Here is a 15,490-nt window from a genome sequence, read left to right as displayed (position 1 = left end):
GATATCTGTGGAAGGCAGGACAGGATAACATGAAGTGATAGACGTGGGAAACACCAGCAATCAGAGGTGCCACTGGGGGTCTGAACGTTGTGCAACAGGTTTGTCTTCAGCCTTCAAAAACAGGACTCTGGGCTTGAATGGGTTCTTTGTGGGAGATTTATCTCTAGGGCTTTGATCTCTGCAGAAATGGGTGTAAGAGATCAGCGGAAGGGATGAGAATTTCCTGGTTATTTTTGCATGGATTCTACTCACCCACAGAATCAGCTGTGCTCTTTGGAGCATGCTGAGAAATGAGTGAACTTGTCAATCAAACATGAAGTGATTGTGTTCACAGAGGCACTTTGGGTGGGTTCCCCCCTCTCGAAGCAATCTTTTTAACTTGCTCTTCTGAATGGCAATGAACTCTTTCTTAAAACAATGACTTCTTAGGTGTATTTGATTTTATGTTGTTTATAACCATGTACCTTGGATTCTGACAAAGGGAGTAGTCAGCTTGAGGGATTTACAGTCTTTGGGCAAGTCTCAGCAGCATCACTTTTTACCTGGGCATTTTCCTGCACTTGTGTGTGCTCAGAATGTAACTTTGCAATTCAGGGTGAGCAAAAGGTTTGGGCTTTCAGCAAGGTTTGGCTTTGTCCTTTGCTTGCTTTTTTGAACTCTGTAAAGGCTGAACACAGCCAACACTTAAAAAATTCTGCTTTGAACAATAGCAAGCAATATTATAGAAACTTAGTAAGAATCAAATAGCTCAGAGATGTCCTCATTCTTGTAAATATGACTGAAGGATTTATTGACTGTAGTTTCATGATCTGAGCAATAGTGGTCGGTGATCTTTTGGTGAGATGATGAAAGGTTACTTGAAGAATACATCAAGTATTTTTCACTTTGCATAAATCACTTTGTAATTTGCTTACAAAGTGAAATTTGAGTTGTTTATTTTCATTGAAAAGTAAAATAGACATTTTCATCTCAAGCATGAACATGATTTTAGGAATGAAATTATTGAGCAACAGAGTTAACAGAACAGTTCACCTGGCTTCACCTTGAAAAATGATGAAAATATCAACAAAACCAGGATAAAATGTGGAAAAATAATAACACACATTGCAGTGCATCATGCTCACCAATGCAAGTGTTGGTTTCTAGAATGTATTTTATTAATGTGGTGGTTACCCTGGGCTTCAGTGTCACATCCTGTGTGGTGTCTCTTACTTGCCTTGGGTAGCCCAAAAAGAGAGATCATTGCTAAAACGCTGTTACACAGGAGGGCAAGGGAGGTGCATTTGTCTCCATTAAAGTGCTGTGAAACTGGGGTTTGAGCAGGTGTTTTAATAGGAATGCAGCAGCCTCAGAGCCCTGGAGCTGTTCCCTGTGCAGTGCAGGCCTCCAGCAGTGCTGTTCTGGAGAGCCTGTGAGGAATACCGTGCACCTCCCTCTCCTCTGCAGGGGCACCTGTGAGTGTGCCATGAAATGGCAGGAATGGGTGTGCTTGGGCCATGGGCCTGGTGCAGGTCAGCCATGTCACCCCAGAGGTGTGCACACACACACCTGCAGAGAGCACAGGTTGCAGTTCTGGTGGGTAACTGAGATACTCCTCATCATCTGACAGCATCTGTGCCTGTCAGGATTGATGTAGTGGCCCTTCTGCTTGACATAGAACAATAAACATTTTTTCTTCTAATGTGTAGGTTTTGCTAACATCAAATAAAATATATATTTATGTAGAAGCACTAGGAGACTTTCTGTTCCTTTGAAGTAACAGAAGGAGCATATTTGGAAAGGAATTGATACTCAACATGCCACCCATGTATTAGAAGCCAGTGCTTTGTAAAAAGGGCTGGGGCAAACAAAGCAACCAATCTTTTTTTCTGAGGTGAGTGAATGACGACAGCTTGGGTGTGTATTGAGGAATTGTTAGATTTTTACAATGTATTTTCTGCTCACAATACCTGCTTTTTTTGAGAAAAATCTTCAATTTGTGTGCCTTTCTGTTTGTCAGGAATACTGCGATTGCTCTTTGATACTTAGTCCTGTTTTATAGGTCTGCTGAATCATCTTGCAACACTGAATTGAACTTATTTCTAAAGGATCAAAATGGAGCTTTGTTTGCTTGTGAAATATGCTTCACAATATGCACCAGTCAGTTGCCAGTGACTGCACTTTAATAATCTGCAGCAGCTGCATAGAGATAAGGAACTTGGAAGTCCCCAGTGCATCTGAAGGAAGCAGCATCTGGGATTCATAAAGCAAACAGAGCCCATTACATTGACAAGATACACTGTTGAGCGTAGAGATGTTTGAGAATAACTACATGTCTCAATGCAATTTGATTTTATTGTGCTACTAGAAGCCTTACAGCTATTTTACATGTTCTGATCTAAACAGTAGATATTTAGTAGTTGGTCATAGTGCCAGTGTTCATCTCCACAGGAAATAGCAAATTGTTCATGACCTGACTGGCCAATTACTCTGTTCAAATCTATTCTGTTCCCATAACATATATTGCTGTGGAGGTATATCCCAAGGAGTTCTGTGAGTTCTCATCTGCTCCTCTTCCAGAAGCAGCCCAGTGTAATGCACAGATGCTCCAGTGCACCAGTGTGAAGCTGGTCACAGAGATATCAGTTTAAAAGATTGTGTTCAGGACACAAACTGCACAGTTACACAGAGTGACACCTGTAGCAGGTGCTGCTGGTGTTCTTCTCATTTGAAACACCTACTGTGCATGATGGAACATGTGCTGAAAGCTCTGGAGAGGGAATGGACACTTTTTTCCAGCAGCAGTTCAAATGTCTGTGTGCTGTCCTGCCACTGTGCGTCAGGAGCACTGCCTGACCTGAGGAAAAGGCAGCTCTGCCTCCTGGCCTCCCTGGCTGAGGATCTGGCTGAGGGAGTCTGTAATGCTACTTTTTGTGCTCGCTCTCTTTGGTGTAGTGTGGAGGCTTTATTGTCCAGATCTTTGTAAATTATTAATTCATTTTCCTTTCATCATGTTTGTGTTTCTTGGTATGTTCTGTGCTTCCAGTTAGTTGTGTTCTTGGGTACATCAGTGCTGGCCAAGAATCTCCTTCACTTAAAGGTGCTCATCTCTTTCCAGATTTGAGCCCTCACTATTTGGCTGAATTAGTTATTTTGACTGATCAGTGGTAACTTTGGTCATGAATGAGCTGCAATGAATTCAAAGTGCCTGTACCACAAATGTTTGTTACTGAGACTCAGCCTCTTGCAGGATGTAATGAATGTCATTCTTCATTAATATTCTAGTTGCATCATCCTTGAGTATCAATGAGAGACCAAATATGGCTTTCTTCAAGCAACAGAAGGTGGAGGACATTTATGAAATTGGGGAAGAGCTGGGAAGGTAAGGTCGTATTGATGACACCAGTGATTCTAAAAGCTGACACTGGGGATATTTGCTGCTTCCTTCTGCCTGTGATAGCCTGGATCAGTTACAATATACTGCAATAGCAACACACACCTTGACAAAGACTGCACTTTGGATAGGAATTTTTTGTAGTTTTTTTGGGTTTTTTCTTTAGATTAAATGTGCTAACTGTTTTTTCTGTTTCTTTTCTTGCAACTAGGACAACAAAAGGTATGTTTGCATTGTCTTTTGTAGATAGGTGTCTCCTGTGTCTGTGCTTTAGACTTGAGTTCACATGCCTGTTCTCAGAGCCAGCTGGGAACAGGAGCCTGTGGTGCTGTCACCACAGACACAGCACTTCCACTTGTCCTGTTGTTTTGAGCAGCACTCCACAGCACTGTTGTTTTCAGCTGGCTCCAAGCACTGACATCACTTGTTCATATGTGCCTACAAAAAAAGGAGCATGTATTCCTGAAAGGCTTTTTACCTCTCAGATCTTGAGTTGGACTGGTTAATGCTTGTAGATAGTCTTTAATGTATAAAGGCTTATCTGCTGGTATTAATTGCAGGTGTAATTACCAACTGTTACCATGTTTAACCATGAAACACTGCTGGGGTTGTGAACTGGGTACCCAGGGTACTGGGTACTCAGTCTCTCAGCAACATCCAGTGCTCTGGGTGAGGATGGCTGCTTCCCATTCAGTGTCCAACCCTCTAATGGTTTTTGTTTTAGTATCCAAATAGCTAAATTAGGGCTGTACACAGGTTGGCTTCTTTCCCAATGTGTGGCAGGTGGTTTCCATACATGACTGTGTATGTGCCATCACCCTTTCTAAAGGGCCAGTCATGAGCTCCAGTAATACACCTCAGCTGATGATGTTTGGAATTTTTTTTTTTCACTCTCAGCTATTTAATTTTTAGAGTTACTGAGAAGACTCCTTTTAATGGGAGAGGAGTTGAGGTTTGTTTGTTAATTTGTTTTCCATTCCCTTCCCTCTCAGGAAGGCCATAACTATTAAGTTTCCTGGAACTGCTTACTTTTAACTGCTTACTTTTTACTTACTTTACTTTTAACTGCCTAGTACTGAGAGTGTCAGTCTGACACTGAAAACCTCACAACAGTGAGCAGTAAAGAAATTCAGTGTGTGCATGGAGGGTGTAAGAGGTGTGGTTTTTATCAATGAGGTCCTAGGTTAAAGAGTCAAACTACGAAAATGAGAAACTGAAGACTGAGTACTTTATTTTTATTTTGGTTTCTGAATTAGTTTTGGGAATCTTTTGAGATGGTGAACATTATTCTCCAAGCTGATGGATATTGGGGATTTTCAATGGAGAAGTGTAGCTGAAACAATCTGGTGAAGGCTGGCCATTGCTTCTTCAATCAGCCAGAGAGGCTGGTCAAGGTTTGTGTGGTCACAGCAGCCCTCCTCCTCTTCAGGCTGCATGTATAATGTCACGCTGTCTTTATCAGTGTATTTTCACTTTCAGGTTTTGAGGGCCGGTGACAAATGGTATTTTGCTTTGCTAGAAGGAAGTTAACATGCTGGGCAGATTGCAGTGGCTGATCTTTTCCAATGCTGACTGATGCCCTTAGAACCTGTGGATGCCTTCTATTAGTTCAGTTTGCAACAAGCTGTTAGTTACTGACAGGTAGTAGAGGTAGGTTAAAGGATTCATTTATTTTCATTCTGGTGGCAGAAGTCACAAAAAAAAAATGTTTTCAAGCAACATCTGTGAAGAGCCTGTCCTGTTCTTGTCCTCCTCCCTGAGTTTGTCACTTCTTGAGAACAAAACTAGTTGTTAACATGGGCCTAGTGCTTGTTCTAGCAGGGATTCAGCCATCAGATAAAACAGAGTATCTCACTGACAGAGCCAGCACCTGTTTATCTGAAAGTCTTTGCACAGCACTCAGGAAAGGTTGTTCCACCACAGACTGCAGAGCCTGAACTCTGCTCTGGTGATGAAAGGAGGCTCTTCCTGTCATTGTGCAGCATTGAGGGTGACCACAGCAAAGCTCCCCAGCTCGTGTCAAACCCTGCACACAGAGAATGTGGGCAGGCACTGCCCAGCCAGGTCATCCTCGGGGTCCCTGTGGGGCTGGAAGCAGCTCAGAGAGAGATGTCAGTGCTGGGCCAAGGCAGGGGGGTGAGAGAAGGCATTTTGCAGAGAAGGGAGCAGGTTTTCCATGGCTGCAGCTGTGTGCTCTGACCAGCTGCTTAGCTCCAACATTCCCTCAGTCTTTCAAATATTAATCTTATACCAACCTCTGTTGCTCAACTTCTCCAAAGGTACACACAGGGAGCAATCTATCAGGCATGTGGCCTTAGAGACAACTAGCTGATGGCCTTGTTTGTTATAGCAGCTCCATTTGGGAAGCTTAGCATGGCCTGCGCTCAATGTGTGCAATACTTCAAATATACATATATAATTGTGTTGCTTCCCTCAAGATAGTATCAGTCACTTTCAGGTCTGTGGGGACTGAGGTTCTCTAACCATAGCTGAAAGGAAGTTTAAAAAGAGGACTCTCTAAAGTGAATTTAGCAAATTTCAACATTATAAAGAAATAATATGGCTTTAACAATTTGTGCTGTTTTGAGGAGGGCCCTGGCCTAATCCATTTGCAGGGATGTTAACGGCATGACAAATCAGAAGAGGTGAAGACTAACTTGTCTTCCTGGGAATATGCAGCAGGTCAAATAACTGCTGCTTCTTGTGGCAAGGGAGGTGACAGCTGGAGACAACCAAGAATGAAAAGTCTCAAATCAAGGGCACGGTAGGCCCAGAGAAAGAAGAACTGCCCTGCTGAGCTAGGGCTGTAGTTTCCAGGAAAGTGGCAGCAGTAAAGCTCACTGGAAAGCCTTTGATGTAATGTTTCAGTTGCTCTGTTTTGGCTGGGTAGTTGTGGCTTTTTACAACACATGAAGTATTGTACAAACATCCAGGAGCCCTTTGCAGCTGTACTAGCAAATACTGATGGTGCTGGTAGGTACTAGAATTTGAGATGCACAGTGTGATTTATAAAAGGATGTATCATAGAGTCATTAATCTATTACCTAAATGTGGTGCCAGTGAGGCTGGGAGAGCTGTTGACATTTGTGCCTTCTGGGCAGTGTCACTGTTACATGCCAAGCTGGGGCTGAGGGTAGGAAGTGTCATGGAGCTTTTCCCAAAGTGTTTTTACCAGTGCCCATTGAGGAAGTGTGCTCCTTCAGGGCTGTGTGGGCTGGCACTGCTGTCCTGGGCCAGTGTCCTGCTCCTGCAGCTCAGCTCTGCAGCCTGCAAGGACTCACACGTAGCAGAGAAAAACAGACAGACCTTGGAGTGATACTTCTGAGCATGGAAGTCTCCCCCTTTCCTTCACTGTTGTCCTTTCAATGTAGGGAAGGGGCTCTGCCTTCCTCCACAGTGTGGGCCAGCCTAACCACCTGCCACTCCAGTTTCTTGCCTGTATCAGTAACTGGCAGCTATGCTCATTCCTCATCTCCTGGGCCAGTCAATGCCTTCATGCAGAAAATAACCACTGTGATTTCTGTTGATCAGTTTGGACGTAACTGAGCCTCCAGTTTCTCAGCCCCTACTGACCTGGGCTGTGGTTTCATGTTTAAAGCCAAGCTCCATCTTTCATCAGTGGCTTGTTATGTCTCCTGTAGTTCCCCATCTCCAGCTACAAGTGCCTGCTTCCTCTGTGCTTGTGTGGGGAGGATTAACTGTGCTCTCTGAGAGAGGAGATACCCATTTTCTGGGTGAAGCTTTAAAGGACAGCAAATGCAGCATTTTACCAGTGGTAATAGGACCTTGGAGCCTGGCACAAGTCACTGTTCTGACAGTGTAACTAAGTATTTATTTATGTAGTGAAAACAAAAAGCAGAGATAACCCAGGTGCTCTTTGCAGGGCAGGAACCTGGAAATCTACAGTGAGAAGTCCTGGCCCCCAGCTAGTTGGGCTCTCCCTGCTAAACAGAGCTGTGGTTGCAGTTGGTAAAGTTACACTTAACTCACACCACACAGTATCTTCATACCAGGAATGGTTTTTTCTAACTGTAGAAATTGCTCAGTGCTGTGCTTTCTCAGACATGAACTTTAACTCTGTTCTTTGATTAGTTTGCACTTTAAATTAGTTCTTTAAATTTTGAAGAATAACTCTGGATTATTTTCTCTTACAACACACACAAAGCAGGCCTTTGTGTTTGATGCAAAATGGTAATTTAGTTCCTGAGGACTACCCAGCACTTCTGTTGATGTTTCTTGTTACACATCCTGTAAGTCTTGTTTCATGTATTGAATCTTCTGCTGAAACAGTTTTGGCATCTGGAACTTGGTCACAATCACTGTGATTGTTATCAGCTGTCTGATGCAGTCACTGTTCTTGATTTTTTTTCTTTTTAGTCCTTCTAGCAGGTTTCAGTATTAGTTTTCAATGCTACCTTAACTGTTTCCAAATTAAAACATTTGTTACAGAAAGTGCAGGGAAAATGAAAGGTTTTGGTTTTTGGGTTTTTCCTAATAACAAAGTTGCTCTACCCACCATAAGAGAGAAGAGCTGGCCTTGGCCTTAATTTGTAACAAAGTCATGCATTCCTTATCCTCAGCATCCACCTTGATGATGGAAATGATCTCAGTGTATCTCCTCAGTCCATGTCTGGCTTTGAGAGTATAATTAGAGATGATGACCTGATGATGTGGTAGTTCTCACAAAGCTCAAATTTTGTAATTTATTTAACCACTGAATAATAAGCAGAATATTATTTCCAGGAAAATGACATTGAATATTAATCCCAATCTTTGTTTTGCCATTTCTATAAAAATAAAACTATTTTTTCCATTTTGCATTGGAGTAGAAAGCAGATGGAAATTTCAACAGCTAAGAAAATATGCTGTGTATAGAATTAATTCCATACTTCAAAAATGAAAAATATTACTTATGAGTAAAAATGCACATGAAATAAACATAGTGCAGCTCTAATTCTAACTGCACTGGGCAAATTGTTAACATTGATGCAGAACAGAGCTCACAGGTCTGATGGTCAAGGTCTCAGGTGACATCTGTTAATCCTTGTTATCACTCTACACCAGTTTGAACCAGAGTGAAGACCTGTTGTAATACCTGAGCAGTGAAATGGGAATTTCAGCAACTCTTTGCAGTTTTGGCCTTACAGATAATTTCCTAAAGTCTTGAATGAAATGTCAGCATAGTTTCCATCTGTTTGATACGTGGGGAAGGAGAAAAGTCATTTTTGACTGTAATACTTCTCCCCTCTTTCTTACAATTCATGTGCTCCTGGGCCTGTTACTCTCAGTCCATATCTGGGTGTGTTTGGACCTTTACTCACCCAGGTGCAATGTGCTAACCTTTCTTACACACATTACGTCTGTGCTGCTGTTGCTCCACACGGTGAGAGGGACAGCTTATCAGATCAGCTATTCCTGCTGAACATGAGTCAGCTCTGACCTTCCCTGGCTCTCTGCACTCTGCTCATTGCCACTCCGAGCACTGATACTCAATCCAAAAGCTAAGTCTGATAAGCAGGGAGGGTTTCTCATCATATGCATTTTATTCTTGAGCTTCAGATTACACAGAGAGCTTGCCAGGCTGTTGGGAACCTGTCAGAGCTGCTGGGCTCATGCTCTCTCACTGCTGACTCTGCATCCCGAGTCCCAGGGGGAGCTGATAAGGGCCACATGGATGGGCACTGCAGGATTGGGAAGTTTCCAAAAGCGTTGAGCAGTTTCAGGAGATGCTGTTGACGATTCAGGAGGTAGCACAATTTCTTGTAACTCATGGCTAAGGTATTAATTGTGCTATTGTACTGAAAGCTTGTAATAATTCCTAGCACTGTTCAGAAACATTAGATTTATCAAACTTTCTTTGAATTTCAAATGAGCTGCTCTCTACTTATTCTAGTAAACCAGATCCTTCTGTTAAGTGTCAATATTCCACTCTTCTCACTCTTTTCTGGCACTGGACACAGAGATCACCTTTGGGTCAGGGTGTGTAGGTTACCCTTGTATGAGTTCAGAGAAATGGAGATGAAAGGTGCCAGACAGTGACTTTGTCAAAGACAGAATATGTCCAAAGGTGCTCAGCACTTCCCTTCAGGACTATTGAAATTTATCCCCCAAAGTCACTTTGCTCTAGAACATTACACAATCAGTAAAAGGTGAGTTGTGAGCAAAAACTCACACTGTGTTTAAAAGCTGCAGCTGATTTTTTTTTCTTTCTACTACTTTTTAGTAGTCTGGTGAAATTCCTGTGAAATGCCCTATTTAAGAAGGTTTTGGATCATTCTGTTATAATCTGGCATCTGGTAGTTTAAGTTCTGTGTAGTTGCTTTAGGAGAGGTAATCACTTCCTTTGCATTTTGGTGGGGGGGAAGAAAAGCAAACAAGTAAACCAAAACTCAGTTTTATCAGCTTAAACAGGGGTGACATTTGTGACAGCTTATTTTTAAAACTATTTTTGAAGTTACAAGAGATGCCATCAGAGTATTTAACAGAAGAAGGTTTTGGGGTTTTTTTAGTTTTATTTCATAAAACCTCATGAAAGCAGTGAGATACTTTCCCTTTGGTGACCTTGCCATAGAATTTCTGATTTACTGTTTCAACTATCCTACTCTAATTTCTTTATAAATGCTGTGCTATTTGACTTCCTATTTATTTACTGTGTAGATTAAATTTTGCTGTACCAAAATCTTGGTTTAGTCTAAAACAAAAAGTCTATAAAAAAATAAAATGCACTGCAAATTATTGTCATTTACAGAAGGCTTTTACATCTTTATAGCTGTGATTACAGAATTCCTGCAAAACCCCTCCATATATATATATATATATATATATATATATATATGCTTTTATGCATATATGCATATATTTTGTGAACTTAGCATGGCCTTTGGTTGATCTGTGTTTCATAAATGAACAGAAAGCATAAAAATAGATTCTCACTGTTGTTCCAAGCAGACTCCTGTCCTCTCTGCTGGGAAGAGCACTCAGTGCAGTTGCAAATAGCAGAAGTCATCTCTGAAGTGTAAGCAAAGAGGGAGGAGAGTATTTAGTTTAATAAAACTATGGTTGAGCAATTGCTCTGATCACTTAGAAAAAAAAAGGGTGAAAAATATGTTTTCCTCGAATTCAGCAGGAATTCTCCAGGGCTTTGCTTTGAAAGTTAGCAAAAAAACCCAACCATAAATGGATAAAATTACTCATATATTTTCCCAAGAAAAGTAAATAGGAATGAAGAAGATGGAAATGTAATAAGGTGCAGACTTTTTCTAAGCTTGAGATGACCAGTTAAAACCAGTCAAATTTAATAGTGGCAAAAAGGCATGATGAACAAAACTGTTGACATTATAACAATGGATGTAAATGAGAATGAATTATCCTCTGCTGAACTGAACACACCAGCCTTGAATGCAGAGAAGCCCTGTGTTCAGGTTGGCTAAGTGCTATTATTGTGGTTATGCTTATTTCTATTGACTCATGCATGTACACAGGATGATTTCATAAGGTATTTTTAGTATCTTTAAACTCTCATGCAGTCACAGTACTGCCTGTGAATTTAAGCAGTTAAAAACTGGTCTAGGTGCTGTTCACTTTTATTTTAGCCTCCTTTCAGGTCATGTATTCTTGTGCAGGAACACCTAGTGAATAAAATATGAATTATTATAATTGCACTTCTAGTGATACCTAGTGACATGAAATGAATTTGTATCCTTACCCCATATAATGTTATTTCATTTTCCAGTAGTATTATCTGTATTTTACAGACTTGGGGAAATTAGGTACAGAAGGACCAAGGTGTTACTTTCCATCAAGTGTGTAGAAACCTAATTACTGTTAAAGTCAGTGGGAGGCTGCCTAAAATCCCTTGCAAATCTGTTCCTAACTAAATTGCCCTGGCTCATGTAGGGAGTTGTGTCACCTCTTGACTGGCAGAATGCCATAGCACTGTCCTTTGCCCAGGTTCATTTACTTTTCAATGAACTTGTTGAAAACATATTTCAGTCTAAAGTGTATCTGTCAATGTGTTCTCATATATCATGTCTTTTATGGGAATTTCAAATTTTAACAACTAAGGCATCGTCATCATATTTTTTTAGAATTCTTTAATGAATGAAATGAAGTTGAATATGAACAAGACATAAAGAAATAGACTGAACACGAAGAAAGGGAACACATTTGGTATTTGGGGAAGAAATGGTTTGCTGTTCTGAAATGATAGACAGAATCAGCTTCCTGGCTTCTCCCCACTCAGGCCTCAGAAAGCCTGACTGGAGTCAGGTAACTTGTACTGTCATCTCAGTACTTTTCTTATATATTTGCAGTGTTTTGAGAAGAGCTCCTGAGCCATGCAGTGTTTCAGGAGCATCAGAGGAAGACTGGAATAAACCTGTACTTGTGCCAGCAGTTGCTTGACGACTCTCTTTATACTAAAGCTGTGGGGCAGCAGCTCTGCTGCGCACTGGGGCATTTCACACTGGCATCTGCACTGCTCTTGCTCTCAGATGACATTCTGCCCCAGGGCATTACTCTCCGGAACCATTATTAGAAGGAAACTTTGACAAAGAGCAAGAAGTTGTCCTGTTATTCTGGATTGTCCAGCTTTGCTCTTCCCACATCCTCTCCTGAAGTGCATGATGATCAAATGAGCTGAACTTGTGCTCTTCTAAAGCATGCTTCTGAAAATAGACTCCAAAATCATCCAGTAATATTGTCTCTGTGTTCTTATTCAGTGACAAACCTCCTACATGATAGTAGCAATGCAGATGATGGGTTGTCTTCATTGCTGGGATAAATTCCATCGTTACTGATGGACAGATTCGATGTTGTACCTAATTATATTATAACTGACACGATGCAGCTGCTATTGTTCATACTCCTCAGCTGTTTCCACAATTAAGGATGCTTAGTGTGTGACAAGGCTTTTGCACAGCTGCCCAAAATATTTCTGGAAGGGAACAAATGTAACTTCTTGGAAAAAAAAAATTTAGAAATTAGAAATAGTAGTGTAATTAAGTTTGGAAAAGATTTCAAAGACCAGTGTCAAAGCCAGGCGCATCCAGTTTCTCCAGGAGAATGCTGTGGGGGACAGTGCCAAAGGCTTTACTGAGGTCCAGGTAGGCTCCATCCAGAAGTGTCAGCCCCTGAGCTTATCCTGCATGTGTTGGAAATACTTCTGTTCATGATCCAAGTCATCTTTGTTTCAGCACTGTACTAAAACCCATGAATTCTGGCAAGGTCTTTTGGCTGAAATTTGGATATCTGAGTTGTGAAATTCAGTTTCAAGTTTAAAATCAGGTAAAAATGCCACATGTGAAATTATCTAAATGGCTTAATTTCTCAGTGCTGTCAACTTATGTGTCAGGAGGACATACTTTCCTTTCTTCTGCTTTTTTCCTAGCCTAGGTCAAAAGTTTTGGAAGCTGACAGAGTTTGATTCTTATAGCCTGAAGGCAGATGCATGAGAAGGCACAAAACCACTGCTGTCTTGCTCCTAGCCTTGCAATCTCTGTAGCTGATAAGGAATCCAAAATGTCTGACTGTGATTGTAAAATGCCTGTGAGGAATCCTCTTGTTTCATAGCTGAATGGGCCTGCAGGAGCTCTTCATTAGTAATTGCATTGTAACTGTCTTAAATGTCACAGGATAAGAAATTGAGCATTTGTGTCCTTCCCTATTGCTTGTAACCTCTTCTCCTCAGTCCCAAACTCTCCCACTGAAGAGTCGTCTGCAAAAGCCTTTTTTAAAGGGATATGGGAAGTGGCATGAATGCTGGGACAGGAGCAGCAACAGTGTGTGTTGGTGACCACACATGCAGGGGAGCAATGGTAGATTACAGGAGAATTGGTCCTGTAATAGTTATAGTCTGGGACAATTATTTATGTCAAAGGAGAAGACAGAAATTCCTATGCTGTGTCATTATGACTTTTGTAAGCTTTTGCATCAACAGAAATGTACAAAATCCACAGTATCACTGGAATTTCTAAATGCAGAAGTGACTGTGTTTGTTCCCATAATCAGCACTCATAAAAAAATATTTTCTCCTGAACTTTGACAAAATTTGTCCCTAGAGAGGATTCAAGGAAACAAGCACAGGAACATTGATACCATGTTTCTTCAGAAAGTCTGAACCAAGCAAGATGCATGTCTTGCAAAATATGGTCCAGCAAACAAGAAAAACATGAAAATCGTGATGTTTTACACAAGCAGCTCTCAGCACTACAAAACAAACTCTTTTAGTAGAATGTTTAAGGCAAGTTTGGGAATTTTGTAGTGGGAATTTCTCTAGGGTTTGCAGGTAATGATAAAAGCAGGAGAAATATGAATGAATTAAAGCATGTGACAAATGGCCACAGTCTCAATTCCATTTGTGAATGATTATTCCCAAAGGGATAAGACTCTTGTCCCATCTGTTCCTGCCTCCCTCCTGGGAAGGGTTTAGGATGTATTATGAAAATGAAAGACTAAAAGAAGTATGTCAGGCTGCCTGGCATTTGTTTGAACTCTGAAATGAGAGGCTGCCTCTGCCATAGGGGGGGAGCCTTTGAGAGCAATTGAGCACCAAGTGACAGCCTTAATTTTGAATTTCTACTCCTTTGTATTTTTAAGACAGACTCCATTCAGATGTCTGTGTTGATGAAGCACTAAGTACAGCATCTAATGAGGTGCTGAATATAATTGCTGTGTATGCTGCATAATTTAAATACCAACTGTACTTGGATTCCTCATTTACCAAGCCAGTGAATGATATAATAATATTGAAAACAACAGCTCAGTGCTTATACAGTGTAGTCATGGGAGGATGCACTTAATGAATTTGTTTGTGATTCTTATAAAGAGATCCTATCTGATGAAATCACAGTAGCTAAAGGTTATGGTTACCTGAAAGATGAGCCTTTTCCTTCCAAGTTTGGATATAATGTCCTATAAGGAAGTATGTGATACTAAATGTGTATTCTGGGACTGGAGATCTGCCAATTCCTAGGAGATAAGGCAGGAATTTTGCACTTGGAGTGCATTAGGAGCCACAGTGAGGAAAGTTTTACTAGCAAATTGCAAGAACATGCCTTTTAACCTTAATGCAGCCACTGTACTATTTGGTACAGTGGGAAATTCTTTGTCCTTGAGGTGCAGTGAGAAACCTGCACTTACTCTAGTTATATTTACAACCAAATTATCAAATGAATGCATAAATACAAATAAACATTTTTTTTTAATTTGGAGATTGGTTACTGGAGGCCAGTTTTGCATTTCCAAAGAGTTATGATTCATTTGAGTTCTTCTCTAGGGACTATTCTTAAAGACAAATATTTTAGAGTGTGTGTGTGTTCTTTCAGAAGACCCAGTGGTGTGTTGCAGACTTGAATGTCTTAAGTGAAGTAGTGGTAACTTGAACCGTTTGAGGCAGATCTTACTCATTTAAACATGAACTGTTTTTAGAGGTTTAAACTCCATTTGTCAGTCATTGTTTGGTTTTGCTCAATTTCAGACACAGTAGGATGTTACCTTGTTATGCTGTACTGCCTTTGACTGCAGAGTCCTGACAGTCCTCGCTCTTGTACCAAGAACAAGCTCAGCAGTGCTCAGCAGTGCTGCTTGGGGCTTACAGGATCAGGCTTTGTATGGGGCTGGCTTATGTGGGAAGCTGTCATGTAAAAGCCTTAAGAGCATTTCTGTTGTCTCCTTGTCCTGGCAGTGGCCAGTTTGCTATAGTGAAGAAGTGTCGAGAGAGAAGCACAGGGCTGGAATTTGCTGCCAAGTTCATCAAGAAGCGCCAGAGCCGGGCCAGCCGGCGCGGGGTGAGCCGTGAGGAGATCGAGCGCGAGGTCAGCATCCTGCAGCAGATCCTGCACGCCAACATCGTCAAGCTGCACGACATCTATGAGAACAAGACAGACGTGGTCCTCATCCTGGAGCTGTGAGTAAGGGCCCTGCCCTGCACACATGGCTGAGGTGAATAGAAACCTGAGAGCACTGCAGGGGCTGCCGGAGCACAGGGGCTCTGATAAATGGAGCTGTTGCATTTTCAGGCTTCACAAATGTCGGCAGGAGCACTGAGTGAGGTTGGTGGTAAACAGCTTCCCCAGCTCATCCCTGTGCCCTGGGGATACAGGTGCACCTGAACATCAG

General features: G+C 41.5%; 1 protein-coding gene across 1 annotated transcript in view; it reads left to right on the top strand.

Annotated features, from left to right (window-relative positions):
- Positions 1-15,490, top strand: part of DAPK2 (death associated protein kinase 2) — a 32,058-nt gene that overhangs the window by 2,972 nt on the left and 13,596 nt on the right. Inside the window, exons 2-3 of the mRNA XM_054272696.1 lie at positions 3,265-3,361; positions 15,057-15,278. Coding sequence (XP_054128671.1) covers positions 3,300-3,361; positions 15,057-15,278 — 284 coding nt within the window. The 5' untranslated portion in view covers positions 3,265-3,299. The remainder of the gene's footprint in view (positions 1-3,264; positions 3,362-15,056; positions 15,279-15,490) is intronic.

The sequence above is a fragment of the Melozone crissalis genome, unplaced genomic scaffold (assembly GCF_028551555.1).
Source record: "Melozone crissalis strain CALT ecotype California unplaced genomic scaffold, PUWL_Pcris_2 ptg000014l_1, whole genome shotgun sequence".
Classification (NCBI taxonomy): domain Eukaryota; kingdom Metazoa; phylum Chordata; class Aves; order Passeriformes; family Passerellidae; genus Melozone; species Melozone crissalis.
This window is presented reverse-complemented; position numbering and strand designations above follow the sequence as displayed.